The sequence below is a fragment of the Bufo gargarizans genome, chromosome 10 (assembly GCF_014858855.1).
Source record: "Bufo gargarizans isolate SCDJY-AF-19 chromosome 10, ASM1485885v1, whole genome shotgun sequence".
Classification (NCBI taxonomy): domain Eukaryota; kingdom Metazoa; phylum Chordata; class Amphibia; order Anura; family Bufonidae; genus Bufo; species Bufo gargarizans.
In genome coordinates this window covers 66,992,913-67,019,857 of record NC_058089.1, presented here as the reverse complement: position 1 = coordinate 67,019,857, position 26,945 = coordinate 66,992,913, and the positions used below count along the sequence as shown (strand labels likewise).

The 26,945-nt window shown below is 44.0% G+C and overlaps 1 protein-coding gene across 1 annotated transcript in view; it reads right to left on the bottom strand.

Moving 5' to 3' along the window:
* Positions 1-1,506: 1,506 nt before the first annotated feature.
* PGGHG (protein-glucosylgalactosylhydroxylysine glucosidase) overlaps positions 1,507-26,945 on the bottom strand; it is a 344,294-nt gene continuing 318,855 nt past the window's right edge. Inside the window, exons 13-14 of the mRNA XM_044269473.1 lie at positions 22,368-22,579; positions 1,507-2,208 (exon numbers count right to left, since the gene is read on the bottom strand). Of these exons, the coding sequence (XP_044125408.1) occupies positions 2,144-2,208; positions 22,368-22,579 (277 nt within the window). The 3' untranslated portion in view covers positions 1,507-2,143. The remainder of the gene's footprint in view (positions 2,209-22,367; positions 22,580-26,945) is intronic.

Below are 26,945 nucleotides of genomic sequence, written 5' to 3'. Positions count from 1 at the left end.
CTATTGGGGACCGTATTTCACCCGACTCCCCCGAGCAGAAGCAATACCGGAGAGTTAAAACAGTTTAATATGTCCAAAGTAGGTGACAGACTCCCTTTAAAAAAAAAAATTATGTAAGCATGTAAAACCCCAAAATGACGGTAATATGGTGTTGGTCATTGGGGATCGAGAGAAGGCAGAGCTCCTAAATGTGCTTTGTTTTTTAGCTCTGTATATATGAAGGGAATTGTAGCTATTGTATTGCATAAAATCAGACATCCTTTGTAGTGGCAACAATGCCTTTGATATGGATTAACAGATTGTCTTTAATAAAATATTTTTTTTTTAAGTAAAAATAAAATGGGTAGGTGTCATAAACAGGTGACATGACTGTAGTGTCACAAGTCATAAACCGGGTTAATTTCTGCAAGAAAGGCCATAAAACTTTGTATGTGCTGGACCATGGGGCAAGAGGGGTGGGGATCTGTCTTTTGGCCAGTAAAAGTGTAAGATTTGGGGGTACTCTCTCTCCTTGGAGAGCGCCTTAATCGGCGTGAGGAGACTTAGTCCCCTTTCAGATGAGTGATGGTCACGCGTCCTCAACTTCCAGCACTGCCGGGGTCGCATAGCATTATATTGATTTATGATGCTATGTAACGCTTAGAGGTCTGGAATGTACTGGATAACACTGGCATAATGCTGAGAAAATACTGAGAAAAAGTATGTTTTAATATTTGCAAATGAGCCTATAGGAGCAAATGGGGCATTGATGTTACACCTAGAGGCTCAGCTCTCTCTGCAACTGCTGCATCCTCTGCACTTTGATTGACAGGGCCAGACAGTGAAACCATAGTACATGACAATACCTTCCTAAAAAAGCTAGAACCTGCCCTGTACTTTACATGGGTCAGGAGATCTCCACATTCACTGCTTCAATTGCTCTGCTAGATTATCTTCAGGCTGGCAGCTCAAGGGGAGTGTCCTTTCTGCTACAATTCTCCCTTTGTGACTGCCACAGCTTCTAACAGAACAGTTAAAGATTTAGGCCTCCTGCACACGAACGTGCCGTATTGCAGACTGCATTTGCGGATCCGCAATACACAGGTGCCGTTCTGTGGGCATTCCGGATCTGAATGGGTCCGTAAATCTGGGGATGCGGAATGGAAGCATGGAACGGAACCCTGAAGCACTACGGAGTGCTTCCATGGTGTTTCATCCCGTACTTCCGTTCTGCAAAAAGATAGAACATGTCCTATCTTTTTGCGGAACGGGCAGATCGCGGAACCATTCAAGTGAATGGGTCCGTGATCTGCTGCGGCTTCCCCATGGACTGTGCTCGTGCATTGCGGTCCGCATTTTTGCGGGCAGCAGCACGACCACGAGGTACACACGTTCGTGTGCAGGGGGCCTTAAAATGAGCATATTCGACCAGCTCAGTGAAAAGGACAAAAAATAAGGAAAAGGACAAAAAATAAGGAAAAGGACAAAAAATAAGGAAAAGAACAAACAGGTGGTGTTATACAGATACATTTTATTGATTAGCTCATTGGCTATGCAATTTTTTTTTATTAAATGCAATTAGAAAAGTATTCAGATATATCGGCTGGTTCGAAAAAAGTTGAATATGTTTTGTGACACAACCCCTTTAAGTTTATGCTTCCATGATATACATTTTTCTTTCTTTTGGGATTTGGACCTGGACTACACTATAAGTTTTTCTAGTGCTACTGACTGATTTTAATTAATGAGTGACAGCCACAGTCCACAAATATGCATACAGCATTCTTGTAATCTGTTCCAGCAGTGTAGCAGAATAAAGGAATTGCCGAAACTGCCGGGGCCCGCCAGATACCCATTTTACTGTAATGGGAGCTGTCACGGTTTGCAGCACATTGTAACATAGTTTATAAGGCTGAAAAAAGACATCTGTCCATCTAGTTCAGCCTGTTTTTCTGATAACAGCCTGATATAAAAACCATTTGCTTCACCTCTCAACCAGATGTGGATAATAATCCTGTGTAGGTATAAGTAACAGCTACTACCTCACCTCTTTTTTTTTATCTACTCCTGGTTTTGGCTCCAAAAAGTGTATCAGACAACTTGAATGTTTAAACCCACCCGAAGGTCTTGATAAAAACATATCTGTGGTTGTATATTGCTGTCATTATTTAACTCCGGAAGTCTTCGGCTGAACTCGGCCTGCTTTGGTTGAAAAGGACACTGGTTCACCTATAGAGCAAAAAAAAAAACATACTTATTGTATCAATCAATCTATTTACAGTCTCATGCAACCATTAGAAAATCAGATTTTAAGTGAAAAAGACACAATCTCTGTCAGGAACAAACCAAAATGGTCATTGTACTTTCAGACAACTTTGCATAAATGAATAGTACAAGTAAATATAAGAAACTATGGTATGTAATACATTTTATATGAGAAATGTCAAACACACCCCAACATGGTTTTATGGAAAAGTACAGATCGCCCCACAAAAAATGGGCCCCCACACAGCTCTGTATACATAACTACAAAAATCGTCAGAATATGGCGATGAAAAGAAAAAAGTTTTTTTTGTTCAGTATTAAAACACAAGAAAAACTATACATATGTGGTATCCCCATAATTGTACTGACCTGGAGAATAAAAGTAACAAGTTGACTTCCGGTTCCGGCGCGCGCATGGAGAGGCGCGGGTGAGAGGCTCTCCGTTCGATCGGCCCGATAACCGAGAGAGCCGCCGCATCCCGGGACCGAAAGGTACCCTCAGACCTCCCGTGTACGTTAGGGAGTACCAATGGAGAAGTTCGTGGTCAGAGGCGGCTCCCAGAAAGAACCGCGGACACCACTCTCGGCAGGTGACGACCTGAAGGTCAGGGGCAAAATGGCGCCGGCGGTTGAGAAGCGGCACAGACTTACCCGCTCGTCCTCGCAATCAACCCAGAGGAGCGCGGAGGCATCGGGGTCAGAGGAGGAAGAGGGAGAGAGCTGTTTAACATCAGCTGACGAATTAACAGCCTCTTGTAAATCCATGGCCATAGAAGTGGCTAAGCTGCTGGCACCAGACATAAAAGCCTCCCTGGAAGCCACGGTCTCCTCGGCCCTGCAACAACTACAGTCGGATGTGGCGCAACATGCCTCCCAGATAGCTGAGGTGGAACAAAGAGTGGTTGTGGTGGAAGAAGATCTGGGGAGTGCCCAGAGGAGCATCAGTGATCTCCTGCGAGATAACCAGTATCTGAAGGAGAAGTTAGACGACCTGGAGAACCGATCCAGGAGAAGCAATCTGCGGATCATCGGCCTTCCGGAGTCGATTTCGCCGACCCAATTGGTGGATATCTGTGAGGTAGAGATCCCACAAGCACTGGGGCTGCGAGGCACTTGTACAGTGGAGAGGGCGCACCGTTTGGGGCCGTCGTTGCCAGCAAGCTCACGCTCCAACAATATGAGGCCTAGAGCAGCCATAGCTAAATATTTGAACTATGCCGCCAAAGAAGCAATACTAGCAAAATTTCGGCGGCATGAGAGGCCGCTGACGATTAGGGGCAACAAGATCCTCCTATTCAGCGATTACTCAGCAGAAGTGGCCAAGCGCAGGAGGGAATTTTCGCAAGTGTGCTCGGCTCTTGCTCGCAACAAGGTCAAGTTCGCCTTACTTTACCCTGCAACCCTGCGGATTTTTCGTACAGACGGGACAGTTGACACGTTCCTTTCGCCGGGAGAAGCATTGGGTTCGCTGGACTCGGATCCCCTATTTTCTGATTTGATGCAAGCATCCTCCCAGCGTTCAACTTCCTCGGTCAGAGGGAGAGGAGCTACCCAGAAGTCGGGGAGAGTGGGGTCCAGATCTGCGGAGCCAGAACACCTGGGGGCGACTCCAGGTTGAATATGGACAGCACCGGGTATCGTTGGAAGATGATTGGGCCGTCCTGGAGAGTCACGTGAGATAGCATTGGACTTTGTGTTCATTTATGTTAACATGTTAAAACGCATTGATTATGCCGAGTATTATGGGCCGGGGAACGGTTTATGTTCAGGGATAGCTAATGATGCTTGAAGAAGGTAGTGACAACTACTACACTGTTAGATGCGCGAAAAAAGTGAAGTCGACATTTGTTTTGTCTAAGTTGTGGGGCGGGTTGGGGGGTTATGGGTGGGGGGGAGGGAGGGGAGGGAACACTACATTGTATGTGGTTAGGATGCAGATACCTTGGTACCAATCTGTGATATTCTGTGTTGGCCGGTTCTTGGTGGCTTCTCCTGCAGAGGGCGAACACATAGTGAAATTACTATGCGTGTGATCACGTGGAATGTCAAGGGCCTACGATCCCCTACTAAACGTATGGCGGTGTTGCGACATCTTAAAAAACTAAAAATAGATGTGGCGCTCCTGCAGGAGACCCACTTGGAAGAGGCAGATTTTTTCCGGATGCGCAGACTATGGGTGGGGCAAGTAATAGGTTCACCCTCAGTGGGCAAAAAGGCGGGTGTTATGGTCTTGTTTCACAAACGCTTGCAGTATGAGATTCGCTCCATGTCCACTGACACTCAGGGGAGGTGGATGCGAATAAGCTTGGATTCTCCGGTTGGTCAGATAGTTCTACAAAATGTCTATGCCCCAAATACCTCTCAGACTGACTTTTGCAGGTCGTTGGAGAAAGACATTTTGGGGGAAGACTCACAGATGCTACTGGTGGCGGGTGATTTTAATAGGGTACATAACGAACAGGAAGATAGGAAGAGAGGGGCTTTGGATAATGTTACCCCGCAAAGACAGACCCAGACGCTGCTCCCTTTGTTAAGCAATACAGGTCTTTGTGATTCCTGGAGATACCACCATCCAGTGGATCGCGAATATACTCATTTTTCTCATGCCCGGGGGTCATGGTCCCGGATTGACTACCTCCTGACATCTCAGAGGATGTTGTCAAAGGTCAAGCTAGTGGAAATATTGGACTTGTTAATCTCGGACCATGCCCCAGTGGTTATGGAAATGATGGACTCAGTCCCCAGGGGGCCAGATGTTACGTGGAGAATGCCGCAGCACTTACTCAAAGATAAGGAATTTCTGGATAAGCTAAAAGGGTGGTGGTGGGAATACTCCCAGGATAATGTGGAGCAGGCATCGAACCGGAATTTATTTTGGGACGCGGCCAAGGCGGTCCTGCGGGGTCGGATAATATCATATTCAATAGGGAAGAAGAGGGAAGCGAGTAAAAAGTTTGAGGAAGCTACCCAAAAGGTGCGGGAGATGTACACTCAATTCTTGCAAGACCCCTCAGTTCCTAATAAGGTTTTATGGGTCACGGCCAAACATAGTTTTGACTACTGTCAGGAAGGAAGGGAAAAGTGGTTTGGAGACTACCAAAAGGCTAAGCTTTTTCGTGTAGGCAACAAGGCGGGCCGGCTTTTAGCTAATCTAACGCGCCCATTTGTGAAACAAGCGGCCTTGCATCCCCTGAAGGATAGGTCGGGAAAACTGTGCTCTCAGCCGAAGGACATAGTGGAGATATTAAGAGAATATTTCCAAACATTATATTCAGGGGATCCCCCCCGCCCCCAGGAGGCAAGGGACCTTTTAGACAGGGTGGATCTACCGCGCCTTTCTACTGAGGCGGTGGAAACGTTATGTCAAGACGTTAGTGATGAAGAGTTAGGGACAACAATTAAGTCGCTATCAAATTATAAAGCCCCGGGACCCGACGGATTCCCGGAGGAGTTTTACAAGGCCATGATCCCAGAACTTTCCCCGACGCTGACTAGTCTGTTCAACAACATAATGGCCGGGGGTAGTTTACCGGATTCGGGCAAGATGGCATATATTAAAATTATCCCGAAAATGGGCAGAGATTTGACTCAACCCAGCGCGTATAGGCCGATCTCCCTGATCAATCAAGATATTAAAATTCTGGCAAAGCTTTTAGCCAATAGGTTAGCCATTTGCATGCCGAATCTCATTGGTTCACATCAGGTAGGGTTCATGAAGGGTAGGTCAGCAGTGACTAATGTGCGCAAGGTTCTAGCTGTTCTTAGCAGATATAGAGACCCCACAGGTAAGCCTTCTCCGGCGTTGTTGGCAGTGGATGCCGAGAAGGCATTCGATAATGTCAATTGGCAATGGTTGGGTATGGTACTGGACAGGGTTAACATTACGGGACGCTTCCGGAATTTCTTGACCGCACTCTATACCAACCCCCAGGCACGGGTGAATGTACCGGGCTTTCTATCCAAACCAATTACGCTGGAGAAGGGCACGAGACAGGGTTGTCCCTTGTCTCCGTTGCTTTTCAACTTGGCAATGGAGCCCTTGGCGAGATGGCTAGTTAAGTCGGAAACGTTTGAAGGGGTTAGGATAGGGGGCAGAGTGCTGAAAGTTAGTTGCTTCGCAGATGACATGCTACTATATTTCGAGTCCCCAGAGCTCCACTTGGAGAGGACTCTTGAGGCTTTGAATATCTACGGCAGGGCCACAGGGTATAGGGTCAATGGGGAAAAAAGCCAGTTACTGTTTCTGGATCATCGGTCTCCGGCAGCTAAACATCTACAGAATAGAGTGGAGGTCCGGAGGGATTACCTGACCTATTTGGGCATTAAGATAGGCCGCACTCCAGCGTCATTATATACTCTGAATTACCCCCCTCTCTTCCTTAAAATAGAGAATGAATTGGAGAAATGGCAGGACTTGCCCTTGTCAGTGTGTGGGAGGGCGCACTTAATCAAAATGGTGAGCTTCCCAAAGCTTCTCTACCCGCTCCAGACGATTCCATTGTTGGTAAAGCACGTGGATGTAGTTAGGATGCAAAGGGCGTTTAACCGTTTCCTCTGGAAAACTAAGAGACCCCGCATCGCTTATGCTAAACTAACGATGCTGAAATATGAAGGGGGGTTACAACTGCCGAATATTCGCCACTATAATTTGGCGGCGCTCTTCAGGCATGTGCGGGACTGGGTGTGGGGCACGGGGTATTATTCGGCGATTGCATTCGAAAGGGAGTTAGCTGATGGAGAAAACTTGGAGGCCTTATTACATACCAGGATAAAAGACATACCGGTGTCAGTAAGGCAGTGCATTCTTTTGAAGGATACCATAATGGCGTGGAAGGCGATCAGGAAAATCTATGGCCTGCCTTGTTACCTGTCACCCAGATTGCCATTGTGGTCGCTACCGGCGTTCCCCCAAGGTAGGGAGAATAGTATGTTTCAGGCATGGAGGGAGAAAAATATACTGAGACTTAAAGACCTGCTTCATGCTGCTGATCTCCGCTGGTTAGATTGGGATCAGGTCAGGGTACAATTTGATTTCCAGGATGCCCACTATCTTCCCTATCAGCAAATTAAAAGCTATTGTAATGCCCAGGCATCTTCTGTTGGGGATGCCGATAGGTTAGCATGGTTTGTGGCCCTGCTAGGCAATGATGGCTCTCACATGCCCCTCTCTGAATTACAACGCAGGCTTCATAGTATCCAGACGATTGGCCTGGTAAAAGGGGCCTACAAGCCCTGGGAGAGAGAACTATCTGACCCGAACATAACAAAAAAGATGAGGGAAGGCATGGAATTGGTTATCGAGAATCGAGCGACGTATGCTTTCAATTTGTCCTATCGTGACGCCCCTGCCCATTATCTTCGTGAGTGTCCGAAGTGTAGCCTCCAGAAGGCGGGTTTATTACATGCCATTTGGGAGTGCCCGAAAGTGCAACCGTTGTGGAAACAGGCCATAGAAGCTATTGATGACATTTGGGGAGATACGGTGGGTACCACACCACAACAGTGCGTATTCCATTACATACCTAAAAACCAGGAAGAGGAAATGGGGTCGCTGGTTGCGAAGCCAGGTGTACATCTTCTGTTGATGTCGGTTAAAAAGTCTCTCCTACGACACTGGCTAGAAAAGGAAGTTCCAGTGTGGGAGGAGGTCATAGGGGTGATGAAGAATGTTCTTTATTTAGAAAGGCTGGAGGTGGAACAAGATAAAGAACGCTTGGTCGAGAAGTTTATTAAAAAATGGAGGAGGTTCATAGAGAAACAACTTTCGGTTATTGAAATTTAGGAACTTATGGCCCCATTTAAACTCACAGGGTGGTATCTAAAGGCTCAGCTGGCAGATAGGCTGGGGAGATTGGCCCATTAATTCGGCTGGTAGGCGAGGGAATCATCCAGGGTGGAGGTTGGGGGTACTGCGGGTGAACCACTTCAAGTCCAAAAAAAAGCTTAGATTGGTGTTCAGGGGTGGGGAGGGGGGGGGCTGGGGGTTGGGGGGGCTGGGGGTTGGGGGGGGGGCTGGGGGTTGGGGGGGGGGCTGGGGGTTGAGGGGGGGGGGGAGTTGGGGAATATTTTGATAAAATGTGTATTGAGAAATCTTATTTTTCGAACTGCTTGCACATCTGTGCTTTGATGCAAATTTCCTGTATTGTATTGTTTCGATACCCAATGCTGTACAACTGATTTCTCAGTCCAATAAAGAGATTTTTGAAAAAAAAAAAAAAGTAACAAGTTAGTTTTACTGCATAGGAAATGGTATTAAAAAAAACCCATAAAAATGTGGCAGAATGGTAATTGCAACTGTATATGGTTACATTAGAAATTGCATCTTGTACCGCAAAAAAAAAAAAAAAAAAAAGCACTCCTACAGCTATATATACCTGTGGGGAACAGGTATTTTATTTAATTATCCCAACATATCTCACTGGCTCGCAATCCCCTCCTCTATCTGGTTTACATACACTCTCTATACCACGCAGGGTGGGTTCAGATCACCGTTATGGATTCCGTTTTTGTTTCCGTTATAACATGGTAATAACGGAAAATAACGGAATCCATAAGACAGAAGTCAAAACGAAAGTCTTTAAGAGGCATTACATTTTGATCCTTCATAATACATACTGATTACCATTATCCATTATGCAGGAGTCAAATCCTGCATAAAGGAAACCAGGACGGATCCATTATGCTGCCCATAGACTTGTATTATGACGGAATGCAAAACGGGACTTTAAAAGACATTCCTTTTTGCTTTCCATCATAATTTAAGTCTATGGGCAATCATAATGGATCCATCTGGTTTCTGTCATGCAGAACAAAAAAAAAAAAGTCCTGTCGACAGGACTTTGTAACATAGTTTATAAGGCCGAAAAAAAGACATCTGTCCATCCAGTTATCCTGCAAGATGATCCGGAGAAAGGCAAAAAAAATGGCTAGGAGGTAGATGCCAATTTTTCCCACTTAACGGGAAAAAAAATTCCTTCCCGACTCCAATCAGGCAGTCAGAATAACTCCCTGGATCAACGACCCATCTCTAGTAGCTATAGCCTGTAATATTATTACACTCAGGAAATACATCCAGGCCCCTCTTGAATTCCCTTATTGTACTCTCCATCACCACCTCCTCAGGCAGAGAGTACCATAGTCTAACTGCTCTTACCATAAAGAATCCTCTTCTATGTTTGTGTACAAACCTTCTTTCCTCCAGACGCAGAGGATGTCCCCTCGTCACAATCACAGTCCTGGGGATAAATAGATGATGGGAGAGATCCCTGTACTGACCCCTGATATATTTATACATAGTTATATTTCCCCTCAGTTGTCTTTTTTCTAAAGTGAATAACCCCAATTTTGATAATCTTTCAGGATACTGTAGTCCCCCATTCCAGTTATTACTTTAGTTGCCCTCCTCCGAACCCTCTCCAGCTCTGCTATGTCTGCCTTGTTCACAGGAGCCCAGAACTGCACACAGTACTCCATTCTCTCATCAAGAGAATGCAAAGAGTGTGCAAAGCAGTAATCAAAGCAAAAGGTGGCTACTTTGAAGAACCTAGAATATGACATATTTTCAGTTGTTTCACACTTTTTTGTTATGTATATAATTCCACATGTGTTAATTCATAGTTTTGATGCCTTCAGTGTGAATCTACAATTTTCATAGTTATGAAAATAAAGAAAACTCTTTGAATGAGAAGGTGTGTCCAAACTTTTGGTCTGTACTGTATATATATTTATTTATTACATATCTGAAAGAACAATTAATGAAATCAGCTATAAATGTATGTCTCCCCTATTGCTGTCGATGTGATCTCTTTTGTGTTACTAATAAATCTATAAGTACATATCCCACAGAAGGTAGTACCACATTTAGAAAAACCCATTGTATGAAGCCAAGTTTTGCTTCTGACCTTTTGTTATTTTATCAGATTTTTTGACAATAGATCATCCCTGGATTTAGTAGCAGCTATATTTCTAGCTTTTATTTTTAAAATGGGCATTAGTGTAACATCTCCTTTTTAATATTTCATATATATATATATATATATATATATATATATATATATACATATATACAGTACAGACCAAAAGTTTGGACACACCTTCTCATTCAAAGAGTTTTCTTTATTTTCATGACTATAAAAATTGTAGATTCACACTGAAGGCATCAAAACTATGAATTAACACATGTGGAATTATATACATAACAAAAAAGTGTGAAACAACTGAAAATATGTCATATTCTAGGTTCTTCAAAGTAGCCACCTTTTGCTTTGATTACTGCTTTGCACACTCTTGGCATTCTCTTGATAAGCTCAAGAGGTAGTCACCTGAAATGGTTTTCACTTTACAGGTGTGCCCTGTCAGGTTTAAGAAGTGGCATTTCTTGCCTTATAAATGGGGTTGGGACCATCAGTTGCGTTGTGGAGAAGTCAGGTGGATACACAGCTGATAGTCCTACTGAATAGACTGAATTTGTATTATGGCAAGAAAAAAGCAGCTAAGTAAAGAAATACGAGTGGCCATCATTACTTTAAGAAATGAAGGTCAGTCAGTCCGAAAAATTGGGAAAACTTTGAAAGTGTCCCCAAGTGCAGTCACAAAAACCATCAAGCGCTACAAAGAAACTGGCTCACATGCGGACCGCCCCAGGAAAGGAAGACCAAGAGTCACCTCTGCTGCGGAGGATAAGTTCATCCGAGTCACCAGCCTCAGAAATCGCAGGTTAACAGCAGCTCAGATTAGAGACCAGGTCAATGCCACACAGAGTTCTAGCAGCAGACACATCTCTAGAACAACTGTTAAGAGGAGACTGTGTGATTCAGGCCTTCATGGTAGAATATCTGCTAGGGAACCACTGCTAAGGACAGGCAACAAGCAGAAGAGACTTGTTTGGGCTAAAGAACACAAGGAATGGACATTAGACCAGTGGAAATCTGTGCTTTGGTCTGATGAGTCCAAATTTGAGATCTTTGGTTCCAACCACCGTGTCTTTGTGCGACGCTGAAAAGGTGAACGGATGGACTCTACATGCCTGGTTCCCACCGTGAAGCATGGAGGAGGTTTGGGGGTGCATTGCTGGTGACACTGTTGGGGATTTATTCAAAATTGAAGGCCTACTGAACCAGCATGGCTACCACAGCATCTTGCAGCGGCATACTATTCCATCCGGTTTGCGTTTAGTTGGACCATCATTTATTTTTCAACAGGACAATGACCCCAAACACACCTCCAGGCTGTGTAAGGGCTATTTGACCATGAAGGAGAGTGATGGGGTGCTGCGCCCGATGACCTAGCCTCCACAGTCACCGGACCTGAACCCAATCGAGATGGTTTGGGGTGAGCTGTACCGCAGAGTGAAGGCAAAAGGGCCAACAAGTGCTAAGAACTGGGAACTCCTTCAAGACTGTTGGAAGACCATTTCAGGTGACTACCTCTTGAAGCTCATCAAGAGAATGCCAAGAGTGTGCAAAGCAGTAATCAAAGCAAAAGGTGGCTACTTTGAAGAACCTAAAATATGACATATTTTCAGTTGTTTCACACTTTTTTGTTATGTATATAATTCCACATGTGTTAATTCATAGTTTTGATGCCTTCAGTGTGAATCTACAATTTTCTTTGTAGCGCTTGATGGTTTTTGTGACTGCACTTGGGGACACTTTCAAAGTTTTCCCAATTTTTCGGACTGACTGACCTTCATTTCTTAAAGTAATGATGGCCACTCGTATTTCTTTACTTAGCTGCTTTTTTCTTGCCATAATACAAATTCTAACAGTCTATTCAGTAGGACTATCAGCTGTGTATCCACCTGACTTCTCCACAACGCAACTGATGGTCCCAACCCCATTTATAAGGCAAGAAATGCCACTTCTTAAACCTGACAGGGCACACCTGTAAAGTGAAAACCATTTCAGGTGACTACCTCTTGAGCTTATCAAGAGAATGCCAAGAGTGTGCAAAGCAGTAATCAAAGCAAAAGGTGGCTACTTTGAAGAACCTAGAATATGACATATTTTCAGTTGTTTCACACTTTTTTGTTATGTATATAATTCCACATGTGTTAATTCATAGTTTTGATGCCTTCAGTGTGAATCTACAATTTTTATAGTCATGAAAATAAAGGAAACTCTTTGAATGAGAAGGTGTGTCCAAACTTTTGGTCTGTATTTATATATATATATATATATATATATATATATACACACACACACACACGTTTGGACACACCTTCTCATTCAAAGAGTTTTCTTTATTTTCATGACTATGAAAAATGTAAATTCACACTAAAGGCATCAAAACTATGAATTAACACATGTGGAATTATATACATAACAAAAAAGTGTGAAACAACTGAAAATATGTAATATTCTAGGTTCTTCAAAGTAGCCACCTTTTGATTACTGCTTTGCACACTCTTGGCATTCTCTTGATTAGCTTCAAGAGGTAGTCATCTGAAATGGTCTTCCAACAGTCTTGAAGGAGTTCCCAGAGATGCTTAGCACTTGTTGGCCCGTTTTGCCTTCACTCTGCGGTCCAGCTCACCCCAAACCATCTCGATTGGGTTCAGGTCCGGTGACTGTGGAGGCCAGGTCATCTGGGCAGCACCCCATCACTCTCCTTCATGGTAAAATAGCCCTTACAAAGCCTGAAGGTGTGTTTGGGGTCATTGTCGTGTTGAAAAATAAATGATGGTCCAACTAAACGCAAACCGAATGGAATAGCATGCTGCTGCAAGATGCTGTGGTAGCCATGCTGGTTCAGTATGCCTTCAATTTTGAATAAATCCCCAACAGTGTCACCAGCAAAGCACCCCCACACCATCACACCTCCTCCTCCATGCTTCACGGTGGTAACCAGGCATGTAGAGTCCATCCGTTTACCTTTTCTGTGTCGCACAAAGACACGGTGGTTGGAACCAAAGATCTCAAATTTGGACTCATCAGACCAAAGCACAGATTTCCACCGGTCTAATGTCCATTCCTTGTGTTCTTTAGCCCAAACAAGTCTCTTCTGCTTGATGCCTGTCCTTAGCAGTGGTTTCCTAGCAGATATTCTACCATGAAGGCTTGATTCACAGTGTCTCTTCTTAACAGTTGTTCTAGAGATGTGTCTGCTGCTAGAACTCTGTGTGGCATTGACCTGGTCTCTAATCAGAACTACTGTTAAGCTGCGATTTCTGAGGCTGGTGACTCGGATGAACTTATCCTCCGCAGCAGAGGTGACTCTTGGTCTTCCTTTCCTGGGGCGGTCCGCATGTGAGCCAGATTCTTTGTAGTGCTTGATGGTTTTTGTGACTGCACTTGGGGACACTTTCAACGTTTTTCCAATTTTTTGGACTGACTGACCTTCATTTCTTAAAGTAATGATGGCCACTTGTTTTTCTTTACTTAGCTGCTTTTTTCTTGCCATAATACAAATTCTAACAGTCTATTCAGTAGGACTATCAGCTGTGTATCCACCTGACTTCTCCACAACGCAACTGATGATCCCAAGCCCATTTATAAGGCAATACATTTCACCTATTAAACCTGACAGGGCACACCTGTGAAGTGAAAACCATTTCAGGTGACTACCTCTTAAATAAAGAAAACTCTTTGAATGAGAAGGTGTGTCCAAACTTTTGGTCTGTACTATATATATATATATATATATATATATATATATAGTGGTAAGGTGAACAGAAAAGTGTATAGTAAAGTCCTGGAAGGGGTGTATATTCCACCCAGCTTCCTCAACTGGGTGAGGTAAATAAAATCCAGTAGGTTAAAATGGTCTCAATGTGTAGGTTGCTGAGACAGTTTTGTTAAATTTATGGGCTGGATTTTAATGGACTGGGAGAAGGTAGGCTTGTTAGAGGGACCTCCCCAGTCCACCCCATTCTGGGACAGGTTTTCCCCTAGCCTGAGGGATCCCCAGCTGAAGCCAGCTGGGATTGTCAAGGGGAAATAAAGCACAGTCCAGGCTGTCAGTCTGAGGAGAGTAATGCCTGGAGAAAGTCTGGGAAGATGGCTGCCCCGCTGGCTAGAGAAGCTAAATCCTCTGTGTGACCTGTGTTCAATAGAAGCTTATATATTCCCCATAGACATTAGCATCAACCAGTTTATATGTTTGTTTTTATGTCATTTTATTTTAGCATTGATATCTACTTACTTCTTCACATTATTATTAATATTATTATTATCATTAATCTATTACTTTACATGACCTAATCCCTGTAACTATATATAGGGATAATCTAGGTGCCTATACATTTTTATTTACTGATCTTTTTACTGTTCTACTATCTGACTTTTAAAATTCTTTTTAATTTTTTAATTTACTGATGTACTATATGTGTTTCCATCTCCATTTGTTTATTGATGCCTTTGTAGGTCCAGTAGGCAACTAGCATATGCATATTATAGGTTTTCCACAGCATCCCCTTATACCTACCCCCACCCTAGAGATAGGCTAACTAGGTAAAACGCAGAACACTTTGATATCTGCGTTCCACCAAAGTGACCTTCCACCACGAGTGCCGTCGCTTCCAGGTCTCGGGCGACGACACTTCCGATGATGTGAACCCATCTGCAGCACGGTTGGACACCTGTGCGTTCCACAGGTCAACTTCCGGCACCCTTCTTCCGGATATGTACTCGGTGGAGCGCATTTTGCGTTCCACCTACCTCGACTGCAGTGACTTCCGGTCGCGGCTTACTCCGTTCCGGATATAGGACTGGTGGAACGCATGATGCGTTCCACCCACCCGACTTCCGGTCGCGCGGTAAGCGACCTTACAAACTTAGAGACAAACAAAGTTATATCTTGATCTGAGGGCAGTTACATATATGTATTTATTTTCATACATATCACAAGTCCCACCAATTAATTTTTATCTTATAAACAGCTTTTACCCCGGTTTCCATAAGGATGATGTCATTTCCTGTAACTCCACCCACAGTTTTTTTTTTTGCGCCAAAACGGCACAACTACATGTACATGTATTTAAAGCCCATACATTATGTCTATTCTATATTCTGCTCCTGATGAAGGGGGTATTATGACCCCTGAAACGCGTTGAGCCGTACATTTTACCAATAAAGAGGATTGATTGCGCACTTCTGGATTTGTCTGCTGCTTTACCAACCAGGCTGTACACCTAGGGCGTAGACGTCAACCTCTAACAACCTACACGCGATCCCGGCTTAGGGGGGTGACTTGCCACAGGTGTCTTGAGTTTATCCTGGTGGCAACCCCCCTGTGAAGTGAGTAGATTTTTACCAATGATTTTACTTTTATTATTATCTCTATGTTTTTAACATTCCTGAAGAATTGATTCCTTTTTATGCATCTATATTTTATTCAGTTTTAGTGTTGCACGATTTGACCTAATACTATTACAAGCGTCACCTTATTCTTGTACCTTTTACCAACCCACCACTGTGCCCTACTTACCAGTCTCTAGCACCTGTGGTTGGTGAATTTTGATTACCTCATCGATTAACTAACACCATCACTTACTTATACTCTGTCTTTTGGGAGTTTGGCGCTCAACCGTATCTACTTTTATACAGTGACCGGTGTGACACTCGGGGTGGGTGACCACCCCCTGTTCCCTACCCTTTACTGATCTATCTCAACTTCAATAGGTGAGCTAGGATCTTCACTGTATTAGCCAGAGCCCAGACAGGCAGGTGTTTATTTTGGGTTGGTTCATGTTTTGAGCGCTGGAGCTTCACCTTATCCAGTGAATTATAACTGGGGTGCCTGTATTGCTGGAGTTTTATAAATAAAGCAATGTTTGGACTTTAAACCTGTGGTCTGCAAGAGAATGCCGCCCTGCCTGAGAGTGTAACCCCTTACAATTGGTGGAGGATGAGTGCAAATGTCCCTCCTGGAAAAAAAGGCAATAGCGGGTTGCTAAGGGCAACGGCGTGACAGTTGAGGATTTAATGTCCTGGGTGAAAGCTCCTGCAGCATTACAAAGTTCATCAGATACCATGGAGGAAATGATAAAGATGTTTTTGAAGGCCAGTATGGAGGATAAAAAAATGACACAAAGAAGTCTTACGTGTCCAACAGCAGGCTCAGACGGAGGCAACAAATGGTTTGCTGATGGAGCATATTGCTGCAATAAGAGAGACTGCTGTAACTCCAGCCCCACAAGTGGAGGTAAGCCCCCCAGAGAATGTGAGGAGGGCTGTGCAGCGAGCCTTGCAAAAACTGACACTTGATGATGATATCGAGACCTACCTGACCGTATTTGAGAGGGTGGCGGAAAGAAAAAGGCTGCCAATGGCAGAGGTCCTTGCGCCCTTTTTGTTCGGTGAACTACAAAAGGCCTACTATGACCTCAGGGAGCACGATGTCTGGGACTATGTCAAATAAAAAATTGAGATCCAGGCTCCTTTGGGCGTTACAACAGCGGTTCGTGCCCGGTGGGTCCACAGGTGGAGCTACACCATGGAAAAGCCTGCCCGATCTCAGATGCTTGACCTCCTCCATCTTGTATGGAAGTGGATGGAACCTGAGTCTCCTACACCGGACCAGATCGTGGAGAAAGTAGTGGTCGATCACTACTTCAGAGCCCTCCCAGCGGAGCTACAACGGTGGGTCGGACATGGAGACTCCAAAACTGCGGATCAGCTTGTGAACATGGTTGAAAGGTTCCTGGCGAAGGTTCCTGGCGACTGAGGACTATCTCAGTGATATTTCTACCGCACCAACACCTCCCCAGAGTGCCCGACCCGTGTCATCTGTGGGTAAGAGAGTTCCGGCTGTTGGGGGGGTGGAAGGGTGCAAGAGGGAATAAGGCTCTAGAGGCTGGGCGTCGGCATAAGGCTAAGTCTCCCGGGCAGTCCGGACCTGGAGAGGTCTTCTCACCTAGAAGACACGGGGCGACCCAGTGCTGGAGGTGCCGTGAGTGGGGAGACATTGCTGCCTGTTGCCCTCTGACCTCAGAGCCCATGGAGTGTGAGGGAGCCGGAGACCGTCGCTGTATGCGGTGCCAGTGTGTGCGGCCTCCTCAGGACTAGAGACTGAGCCGCAGATGTGTACCCTGGTGATAAATGACTGCTCTGTCACGGCTCTGTTGGATTCCGGTAGTCTGGTCACCTTAGTGCATGCCAGCTTTGTGGCTGAGAATTATGTGCCGGACAAAAGAGTAAATGTGCTGTGCATCCAAGGGGAGGCAAAAATCATACCCGGTGGCTTGCATTAAGCTGGAGACTCCGGCTGGGACTGTATCCTATGAAGTCGGGGGTCGCAAAAAAAAACTTATGCATGATATGCTATTGGGCCGGGACTTCCCCTTGTTTTGGAAGTTGTGGGAAAAGAGAAACATTCTTGCAGAATCTGTGCCTTCTCCTTTAAATAATCATTGCTATGAGGGGCCCATTGAATCCAATGGTTTAAAGAAAGAGACCATTGAAAACAATGGTGCCGATAAAGTGCAAAATGAAGATGTCATGTTAAGTGAAATGTATGATGAAAATGTGGGGTTATGTGACATACCTGATAATGACACTTTTCCATTGCAGGTGTTAGCTGGTGAAGATGAAGCTTTCCCAACTGGAAAAAATGTGTTGGACTTAGGGGTGTCTCGGGGGAACTTTGGTACAGAGCAATTGAGAGACCCCACTGTAATGAGTGCTCATGGAAATGTTACTGTGATAGATGATGTACCACAGGTACCAGAAGATGACCAAAAATTTCCGCATTTCGCTGTGAATGGAAACCTGCTGCATCGAGTTAATAAATGCAACAGTGAAATTGTGGAGCAGCTTCTGGTGCCAAAACCCTATAGACGTATGGTACTGGATCTCGCACATAACCACGTACTTAGGGGTCATTTGGGTGTTAGCAAAACACAGGAGAGAGTACTACAAAGATTTTTCTGGCCTGGAGTATACAAGGAAGTGGAAATGTACTGCGAGTCCTGCCCAACCTGCCAGATAAGTACCCCGACCTCACATTTCCGGAGTCCCTTGGTGCCTCTTCCCATCATTGAGGTACCTTTTGAAAGAATTGCCATGGACTTGGTGGGTCCCATTGTTAAGTCAGCTAGGGGGCACCAGTATATCTTGGTTGTGTTGGACTATGCCACACAATACCCAGAAGCGGTACCCTTGCAAAATATGGCATCCCAAAATATTGCCCGGGAATTATTTTTCATGTTCTCCCGCATGGGGATCCCTAAAGAAATTCTCATGGACCAGGGTACCCCCTTTATGTTGAAGGTCATGAAAGAGTTGTGCAAGTTCTTCAAAATCACCCCGATACGTACATCGGTGTACCACCCACAAACAGATGGGTTGGTCGAGAGGTTTAACAAGACGCTGAAACAGATGTTAAAAAAAGTGGTAGAAAAGGATGGTCGGGACTTGGACTGCCTCCTACCATACCTAATGTTCTCTGTTAGGGAGATGCCTCAGGCTTCTACAGGGTTCTCACCATTTGAGTTGCTATATGGCAGTCACCCGAGGGGTTTACTCGATGTAGCTAAAGAAACCTGGGAGGCTGAAGCTACTCCCTATAAGAGCGTCATCGAACATGTGGCTGACATGCAAGACAGGATAGCGACCGTGATGCCCATTGTTAAAGAACACCTGCAAAGAGCTCAGGAGGCTCAAAGCAAAATTTATAATAGGTCTGCCAAGGTAAGGGACTTTAATCCCGGGGACAGGGTCCTGATTCTAGTTTCCACTGTAGAAAATAAGTTTCTGGCAAAGTGGCAGGGTCCCTACGAGGTTGTGGAAAAAGTGGGCGAGGTGAACTATAAGGTGCACCAACCAGGAAGGAGAAGACCCTACCAGATTTACCACGTAAATCTGATCAAGCCATGGAAAGATCGGGAATCATTGGTGGCCCCACAGACCATGAGTAAGGAGGTATCACCACCAATTCCTCTGGTAAAAATTAGTGAGGCATTGTCAGTACCCCAGAAACAAGAAGTAAAGGAGTTTCTACAGAAAAATAGAGGAAGGTTTTCTGAACTACCAGGCCGTACCCACCTGATAAAACAGTAAGGTGAATCTAAAGCCCTACAGGATACCAGAAGCACGCAGAAAAGCGGTATCCTCTGAGGTCAGACGCATGCTTGAGTTAGGGGTCATTGAGGAATCTACCAGTGAGTGGTCAAGCCCTATTGTCTTAATCCCGAAGCCTAATGGGACTTGGAGATTTTGTAATGATTTCCGAAAGCTGAATGAGGTGTCAAAATTCGTTGCGTAACCTATGCCCCATGCAAGGTACATCACGACCCTTGACCTTACAAAAGGGTATTGGCAGATAACATTATTAGATGATGCAAAAGAAAAGACAGCATTCTGCACTCCAGAAGGGCTGTTCCAGTACACAATAATGCCGTTCGGGTTACATAGAGCCCCTGCTACATTTCAGAGGTTGATGGACCTGATCTTGAAACCACATCGTGACTATGCTGCCACTTACCATGATGATGTGGTCATTTTTTCATCTGAAGTCACCTCTGGAAGGTACAGGCCGTTATAGACTCCATTAGTGATGCTGGCCTAACCATAAACCCTGAGAAATGTGCAGTGGGTCTAGAGGAAGCAAAATATCTGGGCTACATTATTGTTAAAGGGCTGGTTAAACCCCAGATCAATAAAGTAGAGGCGATACAAGACTGGCCTAGGCCCTTAACAAAAAAAACAAGTCAGGGCCTTCCTTGGCATGACAGGGTACTACCGCCGGTTCGTACCAAATTTTGCCGCGATGGCAGCACCATTAACTAACTTAACGAAAGGCCCTAAGTCAGTAATGGTGAAGTGGACCCCAGAGGCAGAAAAGGCCTTTCAAAGCCTAAAGTCCGCTCTCAACAGCCGATGCTCCTTTCCCCGGATTTCAGAAAAGAGTTTCTGGTCCAGACTGATGCATCTCAGACAGGCTTGGGAGTGGTCCTGTCACAGGTGATAAATGAGGAGGAGCACCCAGTGATGTACCTAAGTAGGAAGTTGACCCCGGCAGAAAAAAAAATAGTGGAACGAGAGTGTCTAGCCATTAAATGGGCTCTGGAGTCACTTAAATATTACCTGCTGGGTAGGAAATTTCTGTTGGTAACAGATCACACGCCTTTGATTTGGATGAAAAAGAACAGGGAGAAAAATGCAAGAGTGACCAGGTGGTTTCTCTCCCTGCAAAATTTTAATTACACGGTTGAACATAGGCCGGGGAAATTACAGGGGAACGCAGATGCTTTGTCCAGGATACACTGTTTGTTGGCAAAAAATATCCAGACCTCTGGTCTGGAGAAGAAGATGGGGGGGAGGGAGGGGGGAATATGTGGTAAGGTGAACAGAAAAGTGTATGGTAAAGTCCTGGAAGGGGAGTATATCCCAGGTAAATAAATCCATAAGGTTAAAATGATCTCAGCAATGTAACATAGAAACATAGAATGTGTCGGCAGATAAGAACCATTTGGCCCATCTAGTCTGCCCAATATACTGAATACTATGGATAGCTCCTGGCCCTATCTTATATGAAGGATAGCCTTATGCCTATCCCATGCATGCTTAAACTCCTTCACTGTATTTGCAGCTACCACTTCTGCAGGAAGGCTATTCCATGCATCTACTACTCTCTCAGTAAAGTAATACTTCCTTATATTACTTTTAAACCTTTGCCCCTCTAATTTAAAACTGTGTCCTCTTGTGGTAGTTTTTCTTCTTTTAAATATGCTCTCCTCCTTTACCGAGTTGATTCCCTTTATGTATTTAAAGGTTTCTATCATATCCCCTCTGTCTCTTCTTTCTTCCAAGCTATACATATTAAGGTCCTTTAACCTTTCCTGGTAAGTTTTATCCTGCAATCCATGTACTAGTTTAGTAGCTCTTCTCTGAACTCTCTCTAGAGTATCTATATCCTTCTGGAGATATTGCCTCCAGTACTGCGCACAATACTCCAAGTGAGGTCTCACCATGTATAGGTTGCTGAGACAGTTTTGTTAAATTTTGTTAAATTTATGGGCTGGATTTTATTGGACTGGGAGAAGGTAGACTTGGTAGAGGGACCTCCCCAGTACACCCCATTCCGGGACAGGTTTTCCCCTAGCCTGAGGGATCCCCAGCTGAAGTCAGCTGGGATCGTCAAGAGATAATAAAGCACAGTCCAGGCTATATACACATACATACACACATACATATACGAAGTGAAAACTTAGATCTGAAAAAGCTTTTATGCAGACGGTTCTTCGGATCCGTCTGTATGAAAGTAGCCTACGGACACGGATCACTGACGCAGATGACAATCTTGTGTGCATCCGTGTTTTTTCACGGACCCATTGACTTGAATGGGTCCGTGAACCGTTGTCCGTTAAAAAAATAGGACAGGTCTTATTTTTTTGACGGACAGGAAACACGGATCACGGACGCGGATGAACAACGGTGCATTTTCCGAGTTTTCATCGGACCCATTGAAAGTCAATGGGTCTGCAGAAAATCACGGAAAACGGCACAACGGACATGGATGCACACAACGGTCGTGTTTATTAGGCCTAAGAGTGTATTTTAACTATGTGTGGGGCACTATTACTGTGTAGAAGCACAAAGGAGACTGGGCAGTATTGGGCTTGTATGGATAGACATTGGTAGAAGTTAGAGGGTAAACACTAATGCTACCATTGATGCTTTACCTCCTTTGGCTTTTCAAAAGTTGGGAGGTATGGTTTATACTAGAGCACATGTCTTGGAACTGTCAACATCCAAATAATATCTGGATCTAATATTAAATTATATGTTTTTTTTTTTATAATCCACTTAAAAACCTCTTAGGCCTCTTGCACATAAAAACGTATGTATTTTGCGGTCCGCAAAAAATATGGATGACATCCGTGTGCATTCCGTATTTTGCGGATAGGAACAGCTGGCCCCTAATAGAACAGTCCTATCCTTGTCCATAATGTGGACAATAATAGGACATGTTCTTTTTTTTGCAGTCGCTGATTTTGACTCACAAAGGCTTTAGTAAAAAAAAAATTTAAGCTAAAAGCTTACAAAAAAGAACAATACTGAATCAAATGGAAAGATCCCCAAGCTTTAGCACACGCCAAAATTCACATTTCATTTTTCTTGTATAATTCACAGATAAGACTTGTAACTTGCAGGAAAGGAAAGAAACTATACTTTGCGACTTACCAATACACAGCGATATAAATGGTGTTAAATCATCAAATGCAATAACCAGTGCATTCTTCTGAAAATCAAGAACTGAAGTCAACTCCACTGTTGTGAGTGTCTTGGAAAAAGTGAAATTAACTTTATTACCAAGATAACACACTCCAGTAATGTATAATGCTGTGACATCATCAGTGAAAATGGGATCAAACTCCAGACACTTCTCTGCGATTCTAGATAAAAGACAAAATTAAAAAAAAATCAAACTGAGTCATATACGTATATATTTAAAAAGGGCTGTTCAGACGAATAAAAAATAAAGAGCAATGTTTGTGTGGCATTATAGAATAAACTTACTAATAAGATTCAATTTCCACTTTTGACTCTGACCCGGTTATGTCAAGTGGGCAAGAATCTGAAGAGTTTGACGTTTAATTGTTCCAGTAACACTTGCTGCCTGCCGATCATGTAAGGCTACTTTCACACTAGCGTTAATGTTTTCCGGTATTGAGATCAGTCATAGGGTCTTAATACCGGAAATGCTTCCGTTTTGTCCCCATTCATTGTTTAGGGGACAAAACGTAACTGAACAGAATGGAATGCTCCAAAATGCATTCCGTTCCGTTCTCATACTGGAGAGCAAACTGAAGATCCTTCATGACCCACAATGCAAGTCAATGGGGACGGAGCCGCTTTCTCTGACATAATAGAAAATGGATCCGTCACCCATTGACTTTCAATGGAGTTCATGACGGATCTGTCTTGGGTATGTTAAAGATAATACAACCGGATCCGTTCATAACGGATGCAGATGGTTGTATTATCAGTAACTGAAGTGTTTTTTGCTGAATCCTGCCGGATCCAGCAAAAACACTAGTGTGAAAGTAGTCTTATCCTCCTCCAGCTTTCCCTGTCCCTTACATTGAACTTGACAGCTTCCTGTCTTGTAGCCACATTTCAGGCTTGTTTCTATAGCAGAGGCATACATAATTTACCTCTTTATGGAGCCTGCTTTGTGCACTGTCACACTTTAACAGTGCACATCTTTATGGAGCCTTCTGACACAAAGTTGGAATCCTACAACTGTCTCAAATGTTTTGTATGCTGTATAATTTATTATCATTCATTGAAAATAAGGAGTCCTGCCCAAAACCACAAAACCAGACCTATATTATTATGACAAAGGCACACCGAAACGCGCGTTGGGGAAGCGCCACCCTGGGTCTTCTCCGCACACGGTATCTTTCTTGGTGAGCTCCTGTCCTCTGCTAGTCTCCTCCATTCATTCATTTCTCATGAATTACGGTTTTGCAGCATACCTCCATCTTTATTATAATTTTTTTTGTCTGCATACCTGATCTTTATCTAATGAGGTGATATGCACTGACAGGCGCCTCACCTGGTACCTTACTGCTTTTGTATTTTGCACATGGGTTTGATTATTTATTCTGTATGTGATTCCCATGTCTTACATATACTATGTACCATGCTTTGTGATCCGTGTGCTTTTTCTTCCCAGGGTGGCGTTTTTCTTTTTAGTCCTCTGCCCCCTTTTTTTCATGTTTATGGCATCGTATTTATTTATCCATCATTTCCATTTATGTCTATTTCAATTTTTAATCATGTCTTAATAAAGCATTTATATATTTTTTGGTATTATGAGCTCCCATCTGTTTGTTTTTCGCTATATTATTATGCTACTTGCCCAAAAGTTTTCAGTAGGCGCCATGTATTCTGGTGGACATCTTTCTCCAGGCATCTAGCAAACTCAGATGTGTGCATCTGACTGCCAGAATCATCAGAATCAGAAACCAAGACTAGGTTCACATTAGCATTTTAAATTCCGGTATTCTGCTCCGGCATAGGAACAGAATACTGAAATTGTCAAATCTGGCATGTACCGGACATAGCTCATGCAAATTTATGATGTTTTTTTTAGAAGTGATTTTTATAAATGTGTGAACTACATTTTTTCCGGATTTTTTCCAGCCCAAAAGAACAAAAGCTACATCGTGTTAAAATTTTCAAACATCAGAGCCTCCAGAAGGCCACTTAAAACAAAAATGCCCGTAGCAAAAAAAATAAAAAATTAAGTGTCCTGCGTTTCATATTTCCCATATACTGGCAGCTTACATCTAGAGTTCGTCACAGACGCTAAGAAAAAGAGACCCACACCGGGACTGCTATCCAGACACAACGTGTAAAAGAAGCGCATAAAATGTGCCAAATCGGGCATTATACAGTTAAAAGTAAACCATACACAAACCTATACACAAAAAAACTCCCCCTTGGGTAGTGGGTCAGAGGTCAAAAATACAAGGCCTAAAACTACATAAAATGTAGAAATTCATATTACAGGAGTTAAGCTGCCTAAAACATTCATGAATAACAATGTAAATAAAATAAAAAGAATATAGATAAAATATGGTGGATAAATAAATAAATAAAAGTAAGAGCGTTCTGTGTGAAAACCAGAAGTAGATGGTTACTGAGGTCCCTTGCAGTATCCAAATTAGGTATTGGGGAATTTGCAACTGATTAATTGATAAATAAATAATCCAGTTCCCAAATAGAAAGAGTTTTTATGTACATTAACTTATTAAATGTTAGTAAAAAAAAATGTTGTACAGTCAGTACACTCCCGCTATGCCCTCCGGTATCTTCAGTCACTAAGATATGGTAGGCGGAGATTTCGGTCACTAAGTTATGGTAGGCGGAGTCTGCCCTTGTTCTGCTGTAGCGCTGGCCAATAGCAGCTCACAGCCTGGGAGGTTATTTTCTCCCAGGCTGTGAGCTTTGTGATGCGATTGGCCAGCGCTACAAAAGAACAATGGCAGACTCCGCCTACTATAACTTAGTGACCGAAGATACCGGAGGGCATAGCGGGAGAACGGAGCGGCGCCCAGGGATAATAGTAAGTGCAGTGAGATCCCCGGGCGCCGCTCTCCATGTCGTATACTTAGTTCACAATGTCAGGATCGGTGAAAGGTCCTCTTTAATTCTCTTTTAGACTGCTCTGATTAGTAATAGTGCCCCCGACAGTACCACCAATAGCAATGATGCTCCCCAAGAGTGCCCCCATTAGCATCAATCCCCGCCATATTGTGCTCAATAAGAAAGGCCCACTGTACCCCCAGTACTAATAATGCCACCATAGTGCCCTCAGTAGAAATAAGCTATCCCTATAGAGCCCACAGTAGTAATACGGCCCCTATAGTTCTCCAACTGTTATAATGCCCCCTATAGCAGCCCCAGTATTTATAAAGCCTCCCTGTAGTAGCCCTAGTCCAGCCTGCAATTAAGTATAATGTCCCCTTGTGGCACCATTTTCCCCCGTAGTGACCCTGTATTGCCAGTATGAATAATGCTCTTTAGTAGTTCCTGTATGCATTATTCCCCCTTTAATGCCCTCTGTATTATAATGCCCCCTAGAGTGTCCACTGTATTATAATCTCCCTACAGTGCTCCAGCCTGTAACGTCCCCTATAGTTCCCCAGCCTGTAAGGCCCCCCGGTAGTCCTCCAGCCAGTAATGCCACTCCCTGTAGTGTTCCAGCCTGTAACGCTACTCTCCCTTTACTGCACCAGCCTGTAATGCCATCCCTATCTAGTGCTCCAGCCTGTAATGCTACCCTCCCTGTAGTGCTCCAGCCTGTAATGCCACCCCTTGTAGTGCTCCAGCCTGTAATGTTACCCTCCCTGCAATATTCCAGCCTGCAATGACCCCCCCCCCCCGCCGCTCCAGCCTGTAACACCACCCACTGTAGTGCTCCATCCTGGAATACCACCCCACATAGTTGTCCAGCCTGTAATGCCAACCCCTCCCCGTAGTGCTCCAGCCTGTAATGCCATGCCCCCTGCAGTTCTCTAGCCTGTAATGCCACCCCCCCCCTGCAGTTCTCTAGTCTGTAATGCCACGCCCCCTGCAGTTCTCTAGCCTGTAATGTCACGCCCCCATATATGTATATGCCTTCACATATATTAAAAAGAAAACAAAATACCCATCTGACTCCTGTCAGCCACCGCCATCTGCTCTGCAAGCAACAGGCCTCTTCCAGCCCCACTTGCCACGTCCCAGGTCTCAGGTGGTGCAATGACTTTATCATGAACGCCTGAGTCCTGTGCTGTTCTACTGCCTTATAGGCATCAAGTTTACTGATCTGCGGTCTATGAGGCTGAACGGGGGGGGTGGTAGTCAAATGTTCCTGTGCCCACCATGTGAATGTTTACATGGTGTGTTCAATAAAAACATGGTAAATTTAATTATTTGTGTGTTGTTAGTTTAAGCAGACTGTGATTGTCTATTGTTGTGACTTAGATGTAGATCAGATCATATTTTATGACCAATTTGTGCAGAAATCCATATCATTCCAAAGGGGTCACATACTTTTTCTTGCAACTCTATCTAATTTATCTAATTAACAGTATCTGCAATTTGCAATATGAGGGACAGCCATACAGCAGTTGCATAACTGTCTGAATAAGCACGGATCTAATTGCAAACAAGTTGCAAACAAATAACTGCAGTAAAATAATCTGTACAAACCAAGAAGTGGCAGCTATTATTATAGGCTTAGTGGCCATTGGGAAAACTGCAAGA